At 51.5% G+C, this 7,782-nt stretch overlaps 1 protein-coding gene across 1 annotated transcript; it reads right to left on the bottom strand.

Annotated features, from left to right (window-relative positions):
- Positions 1-4,240: 4,240 nt before the first annotated feature.
- Positions 4,241-7,528, bottom strand: LOC123167373 (alpha carbonic anhydrase 7). Its single transcript, XM_044585217.1, has 4 exons — positions 6,933-7,528; positions 6,509-6,676; positions 6,049-6,102; positions 4,241-4,483 (listed from the first exon to the last, which is right to left on the bottom strand). The coding sequence occupies exons 1-4, from the start codon at positions 7,458-7,460 to the stop codon at positions 4,397-4,399; spliced, it is 837 nt and encodes a 278-aa protein (XP_044441152.1). The 5' UTR covers positions 7,461-7,528; the 3' UTR covers positions 4,241-4,396.
- Between the last annotated feature and the right edge of the window lie 254 nt (positions 7,529-7,782).

The raw sequence follows: 7,782 nt of genomic DNA, 5'->3' as shown, positions 1-7,782 counted from the left end.
GGGCCTCTCCTTCCGGTCGGTAGCTCCTTGGCCTGAAGATGTCAGCCATGGATGTGGCTTGCTCCCGATGCGGGGGCTGCCGTGGGCGGGTTTGCCGTGGGCGGGTTGGAAGGGCCGACATTGGTGGGCGCTTGTCCCTTGGGTTGGCAAGCTCGATGGCTTTGCTGTGGCGGCCAGGGACAAAGCTAGAAAAAAAGTTTGATGGGTCATGTTTATGACAGTGGGGTTATCTTCCTTAAATGAATAGTGATTAGTATTAAATTAGTGAAGGATTTTCTAATTTCATTGGGGTCACTTGACCCCAATGCACGCACGGCAGCTCCACCCCTAGTGGCGGCCATGGATGCAGTTTGCTCCCACCTTGGAGGGCCATGGCTTGGGTGTTGGTCGCCTTCGTCAGTGTTCTTCTGGTTCATGCTCAGGTTCTCCATCATGTCTCTACTAGGCGGTGCATATGTGATTACGTTGGTGTCACACATGTGTTGTGGCATCGTCTCGGCTTGCGCGACCTTTCGATTGCACCCCGTGGCATAAGTGGTGTCCCGATATTGTGTAGTCTCGGATGCGCGACGCCTTTCGATTGCGTCGCTGGTGCAGTGTCCTGGCTTGATCTCGGCTGGCCAATGGCGTTTGATTATGCTAGCGATGCTCTTGTTGTGTTGTTTGGGCTTTTCTTCTTTGTTTCTTCCCTGTTATGTTTTTTCAAAGAGAATATATTTATATCACGAAGATACCAATTACACCCAGCTTCTGGACCTATTACATGTCACAAATACATCCAAGATGCACACTGCCAAACGACAAAAAAAAGAAGAAAAACAAAGGTCCCGCCACAGTGATCGACTCCTCTCAGTAGCGGCACACAAACCACCACCAAATACAACTCCCGGAAAACATAAAAGGTCTCCAAAAGCAACACCTTCAAGAAGGAAACAGAGCACACGCGCTGTCGTTGCCCGGTCCAAGATCTTAGGTTTGGAACCTGGAGTTCGATCTCTCAAAATAAAATCTTCAGCAAGGCAATTGCCAGGCACAACCAATGATGGCCAGACCTTAGGTTTTCAACTGGAAAGTCCCGGCTCGGCACTTGAGGGGCACCACCAAAAGTGAATTCCTCCGGTGCTGCCGCCCCCACTTGACACTGCTGCTCTTGAGAGTTATCAAAACCTGGCTGACTCCACCGCCTCAAAGGCCCGTCCATCTAACTGATCTTTCGATCTCAGCCATCATGACCTTCTCCACAGCTGCCTACACCATAGAAATCGAGAGGCCGACATGTCCCATGGTGTCAACAAACAACAGAGCTTCGCGTCACGCCCGCACGGAACCACGTAAGCTGAAATGGACGTGCACGACCGAATTCTATCTGATCCAGATATCTTGAGCAAGATCTCGGACAACAGTTCCGGAACACGTTGATGGCCAGAACAAGGAGGACTGATCATACAGGATGTTGCAGGAGCTAGAGCACAGCCACCACCAGATCAACGTGTTCGACGAGATGCGCTCGCAGAGCCCAGCCACCACCAGACCAGGATCGCGCAGCCGCATGCAAGCGACAAGGCTGCCACACCATGCAAAGCTCCTGGATCTAGAAGTCAAGCAACAGTTGATCCAGCACAAAGCCTCGAGAGAATCCACAACAACACCTTATCACAGCTGATGTCCGTCGAGCATCATACGCCCGAATGCCGATGCATGTGCTCACCACAATCCCACCCCGGGGCTGAGCCCACCGGAGGAAGGCCATCAGACCAGCAACCGCAAGCTACCGAGCCCAGGGCACTCCCGCCATCACGCACTGACGGACAGCACGCTGTCGCCGTGCCCTCCATTAGGCCGTTCCTGCCAAAACTCCTCAAGGTTGCTGGATCTCATCTAGACTCCCAAAGAGATGCCAACATGCACCTGACGACAACGAAAGCCAGCAAGACTCCTATCAACCGACGTCCTCGTCGCTTCCCACGCAGCCGAAGTGGAGCACCGCGCGCAGCCGCGCTGACGAGAGCGCCGTCGCGACCATCTTCGAGGCCGCCGCCTCGAGTACCCAGCACCGCCGCCGGAGCGACGCACGGGTGCCCCTCCCCCTTTGGGGCAGGGGCCCGCCACGACCGCAGCCAACGACGGCGGCAGCGGTGGCAGGGCAAGCTCGAATCACGCCCTCCTCTGGCGGCTAGCGTTTGACGCCCCGGTGCCGCCGGGGAGCGGCACGGGAGCAAAGGGGTATTTTCTTTCCTCCCTGTGTATGTATGTTGTTAGTGTGTGTCGTTTTTCTTTGATATCTTCTAATGTGTCCCCCTGTATTTTTGGATCACTTGAATCTATCTTGGGATAGGCTGCAAAGCCTTTACAATGCCTCTATGATGGCCTTCCACGGTGTCCCCGATTTGGAGAGATAAGTACCTAATAATCAGTTTTGCATTCTATATACAATGAAAGGAGACAATAGCAGTCTAACATAAGTAGGATGTGCATTCTACCATAAAAGTTTTTTGTGTGCCAAACATTGTTTTGGGTTCGAGCGGCCGCGCAGGGGTCGTTACTAGTGGCGACACCCAACGGCGGTGGCTAGTGGTGTGGTGGATGGGTTTTAACTATCCATTCAAGCAGGAGTAGGGGTCATCAGTGATAGCAGCGGCGGGAAGGGGTGGCTGCGAGGGCGGGAGAGGGGCGGGGGTGAAATTTTTACTCGTTCGCGCTGTGGTCGAGTATATTTAGTCCGGTTTGCGAATTATGCTAGATGCAGTTAGCCACCTATTTTGCTCCTCTAACCGATTATAGGGGGTCAGCTAGAGTTGATCTTACAACCCTCAAGCCCTAGAAAAATTACTCATTTCACACTAGAAAGCTTGCAATTTAACTTCTCTTACTTTATCTATATAAACAGGTTATTGAAACCAGCTATAAAAATTAATATAAGTAATTTGTGCTAACAATATTACGCAATTTTTAGCAATGTGTTCATATCAAGAATATCTTTCTTTTTCTGAAAAAGAAATCCATTAAAAAGTTCATCTCCAATCTTGTGTGTTTGCAGCCCTGATGTTCTTTCTCTAGTAACATGACGTCCCCATATATGTTGTAACAAACCATATAAGCACATCTAATGAATGATAAAAAAAGACACAAAACTGTTAACGGCGGCAGGAGATCAGAAAAGTTATTAACTTTCAAATACCTTTACTTTGGCCGTTCAAACTTTAACACACTCCAGGGAATGCATTCCGTTTCACCTAACATTTTATACTTTTCAATCATATGAACGCCCATGAATGAATAATTTGATGCACGTTGTCTGAATAAAAGTCATTCTGCGTCACTGATTACCCTAGCTAGGAAGGTCTTCAACATGTCAATCACCAACCCTCGGAATGGGAAAGTCCAGGGGCGTGTGTTTGACTGCTGTTCATTCAAACCCTGAAAGTAGCAACTGCTGATCTGAAAAGGGCCATCAATAATTGCATTGGATGCTCAACTCTTCTGTGTTATTTTCGATATTGAACTGTTGAGAAAGTTGAATTAATTCATGCCGGCGTCTACGTACGGCACATGGCACACAAGTCTTATCTCTGGTCATCATCGTACCAGAGATAGCGACAGGTGAGGTGGACACCCCTCTTGCTTAGTTGAGTACTCCGTTTATATTAAGAGCCATAGTCAACTTGAGTAGCTGATCATTACAAAAACAAGTAGCCAAGTGGATCCAGGAATCAGTATCATGTTGGTAATATTCAGGAATATTCAAAGTTAGCCTTTCTTGAGCTCTAGCAACGGTTGCAACAGGATAATCCTCTCAGGCCTATACTATTCCTTGCATGCATGATTCTTCAAGGGGACACCACTAGGCTACCACCAGATGGTTGGATGATTTATTTTTTTTGCGAAATAATCCGTGTTACTCAAAATTTAGGGATTACAGTCATGAGTATAAAGTGGGAGAAGTTTGTTAACAAAAAGTCTAGACGTTCTTCGGACCTGAGCCAGGCCAAACAACACTACGTTGTGTTCTGCCAAAATTAGCCATAAAGTGACTCGCGCTATTTTGGCCACGATGAATATGGGTAACACAAGAATTAGCCATGGATGGCTTTATTTCATGTGGAGGTACAAAACCATAGTCAAATCCTTGCCAGTTTTTCTCATTTCTAATGGCAGTGGCAGTTGGACGAGTTATGGAATACCCACCAACAATCATATCAACGATCTGGTAGATCCCAAGATGTCAACATCAAGATATGCATGGACATGAACTGGTCGTGTTCCTTTATTATTCAGTAGCCTTATACAAAGTTTCAAAGTGGATGGAAATAACTACTACGTAGAAAAATGATATAACCATGTACATAAAAAATAGCTGAAGCACCAAACTAATTAGGCAGAGCATCAACACTAGTAATCAATGTCTATTTTGCTCAAAAGGCCGGAACATGCTGATATCTCTGCTGTTCACCTCCTGACGCGGCCTCGCGTTCTTCTCCATGTCCTGCATGTAGGGTTGAAGAAAAATCAATCCAAACAATTTCTAGTCCATGGGTGGAGATCGACCAAATTAAAGGCGGCTTTCACGTCACCGTGGAATTTCTAGAGGTCCACGGTTAAGGTCTACAATCCGATTGGTGTGAGAAACAAGTCCTCACACCCCCCCCCCCCTCCCGCGAGCGCGTCACGGGAGGTTCCCCTCCGTCGCCGGCGCAAGGCTCCCCTCTCGCTCACTCCTCCTCCTCGCCGATGCCGGAGGGCGTCCGCCGGGCGAAGCCCGTGCGGCGCTGGCAGCGGCGGGGCTCTTTCCTTCCTCTCCTGGTCGGGATCTCGGCGACGCGGGCCGCCGCTTGTGGGGGAGCTGGGTCCGGCGGGGCCTCCGGCGGTGGAGACGTGCGGATCTGGCAGCTTTGGTGCTGGGAGGCGGCGGTGCGGCCCCGCGGCAGCGGTGCCGGGGGTTTGGTCTGGCGCGGCCGATCTGCCCCCCTGGGGGCTGCGGGCGTTGCGGGTGGCGGCGACCACTGCTGGAGAGGGCGTCTCCCCTTGTCGACGGGGTTTGGCGCCGGCACTCGGTGCACCGTCTTGGCTGTGCTGGGCGCCGAGTCGGCGGCGGGCTTGGATTCGATCTGAAGTTGGCGGCTTCACCACGCTTTTCCTCCTCTGCTGGCCGGTCTGCGGGCTTCCTCCGGATGTCCTGCTCGGCTGGTTGGCGGAGCAATGGCGATGCGAGCTCTGGGTCGGGGGAAACCCTTGACCGGCGGTGCTGGTCACGATGTTGGCGATGCTGGCGGCGCCGTTCTCCCTCTGGTGGGCGACATCGAGACCCTCTCCTCGCCTCCACCCCATTGTCCCGGGCGAAAGCCTAAAATCTGTTGATTGGGCGGCGACGGCGCATCGGCGTCGTTTTCTTCTTGAAGACGCTGCCTTGGGAGTCCAGGATGGTGAGGGGATTGGCGCGGTGGTGGTTTGCCTGTTTCTGTCGTGTTCCTGCTTGGCAATGGCGGTGGGCTTCTTGGTCTTGACCGGTGACGTGCGTGATGTATGGGTTCATGTGAGAGGTGAGGTGGTCAGGGTTCGTCCTCTCCCCGGCAACTTGTTGGCCAGTCCATCCGTGCTCAGGGGTGAGCTGTTCTGCCTCCTGACGGGACGGCGTCCTTCGATCCAGGAAGAGAGGGCAGGGGTGCCCTCTTCGGAGGCAGCGGCGGAAGGTAGGACAACAGGGTTGGCCCTTGGAGTTGATGGAGCGTGGCCTCCCTCCGGTGGCGAATTGCTCCCTTGTCACGGTTGCGTCGATGGCATGATCGGAGGCCGTTGCTTGTTGTTCCGTAGTGTTTGTATCCTTGTCGATTTTGTTTTCTCTTCTTTTCGTTCTTTGTTGTGGTGATGGCTGTAATGTGTGGTTGGTGCTTTATATATAAAGCGGGGCAAAAGCCTTTTTCGGTAAGGTCTACAATCCGACACGAGTCTAAAGACTGTAAAGTGCTGAAAGACAAGAGTTGAATGCACGAGAACAGCAAGACTTCTCTTTCATGAAAAAGATTAGAGAAACAGAAGGGATAAAAAACTTACGTCGTGAACGGCCTCCCTGAGAAGCTCCAGCTGGTGCCTCGACACAGTGCGCACCTGCAAATTAAGCCAGATGGAGAAAACGAAAAGTTTCAGTAACATAAAATATATATCGCCCCTGAATTCCATCATTATTCACCAACCATGCAATGCATGGCGTATAATAGGACATCTAGCTGGTGTGCGTTCCACTGATCTAAATTCCAATCAATCAAAAGTGAGGGAAAGATGAAACAGGTGGGAAGATTCTTTGTGAATAGCAAATCAAAGGATCTGTAGATAGATCGAACTGGCAGCTCCATGCCAACTGCTAAGTTCCAGAAACGAATTCTTTTATTCGACAGTTGCAAGTTGTGTGTCATGTGATGGACAGGAAATGAAATATTTTACTGATAGTAGTTAGTTGGTAGTTGTGTTTGATGCAAGGTGATGTGTGACGGTGAATGAATGAAACGGGACGTACCCTCTTGACGATGGTCCAGATGACCCCTTCCGAGCAGGGCGGGGTGGTGAGGGAGCCCACGTAGCTATAGTACACGCTGGCCTTGCCTCTGGCGCCCCTTGGGTCCATCATCCCCATCTTCTCCTCCCTGTCCTTCCGATCCGCTATCATTTCCAGGTATGGCTCCAGCTGCGTTCGTAGTACTCCCTCCGTTCCAAATTACTCGTCGTGGTTTTAGTTCAAATTTGAAGTAAAACCATGACGAGTAATTTGGAATGGAGGGAGTACAAGATTAGAATTAGTCCCATGTTGCCATGTTGGTGTTAATTAAGCTTAGTTATAATTAAGTTATGTCCCATGTTGCCGTGTTGGCTTTAGTTAATCAAGCTTAATTGATCCTGGTTGGTTAACTAAAGAAAAGAAGCAAGAAAGAAAAGAGAGGCACCTTGTGCAGGAAGGCGTCGTGGGCGCCGATCTCATAGAAGACACCGATGACGGCGGCCTTGCCCTGGGCGCTCTCGTGGAACATGTGGAGCTCCATGTCGTACCGACGGCCGTTGACGCTGTGCTCGGTGGGGGAGTGCCACTGGAGCTGCCGGAGGAAGTAGGGCGTGCCACCAATGGACACGCTCCCGGCATCGCTCTCGAACTTGAGCATGATGTCGTGGCCGCGGTTGACAATGGTGGCGTTGGCGGGGACATAGGAGTGGTTGAGGTAGCCAAGGCCACGCACGAGTGAGACGCGCGGGCTGGCGAGGTCGATGGGCGACTGCATATTCCCCTTGCCGCATGCCGACCACTCTTCCTTGATGTCGCCCCAGTGCGCCGGCCCATTCTCCGCGTCCAGTGAGTAGCTGAACTCCTCCTCTTCATCGGTCTCCTGCTGCGCTCTGGCCGCCCGGATGGCCGAGAGGAAGACGGATGCAGAGAAGAGGAGAAGCACGGCGAGGCCAAGATCCCGTGATTGACGCATGTTGTCCCTCTCCTGGCCGTGCTGGGTTGGGTGTCGGCTCCTCTGCTCGTGGAGCTGGTGAGTTGTTGTGTGTGTGTTGGACCGGAGACAGAGCTGGTGGGGCATATATAGTGGAGAAGAAGAGAGAAGGACACGGGTCTGGCCGCGTTAGTTAGGTTGGAACGTTCAAACCTTTGTCAAATTGCTACGGCTTAGGCTACAGTACTGACGCACACAACACAACGAAAGTAAACTTCGCCGGCGTTGTCTCGTCCCATTCCGTTGCACGAGAAGGGATCATGTATGATCCGGCCGGACCGTGTGGGATAGGGACGCCCGCTCT

Source organism: Triticum aestivum, chromosome 7D, assembly GCF_018294505.1.
Source record: "Triticum aestivum cultivar Chinese Spring chromosome 7D, IWGSC CS RefSeq v2.1, whole genome shotgun sequence".
NCBI classification, from domain to species: Eukaryota; Viridiplantae; Streptophyta; class Magnoliopsida; order Poales; family Poaceae; genus Triticum; species Triticum aestivum.
This window is presented reverse-complemented; position numbering and strand designations above follow the sequence as displayed.

Bases quoted from the DNA above. Each gene is read 5' to 3' on its own strand.
- LOC123167373 (XM_044585217.1), bottom strand. From the start codon at position 7,460: ATGCGTCAATCACGGGATCTTGGCCTCGCCGTGCTTCTCCTCTTCTCT. The intron at 6,677-6,932 runs GTGCCTCTCTTT...CTACGAACGCAG, and splicing joins ACGACGCCTTCCTGCACAAG to CTGGAGCCATACCTGGAAAT. The intron at 4,484-6,048 runs GTAAGTTTTTTA...CCCTACATGCAG, and splicing joins TCAGGGAGGCCGTTCACGAC to GACATGGAGAAGAACGCGAG.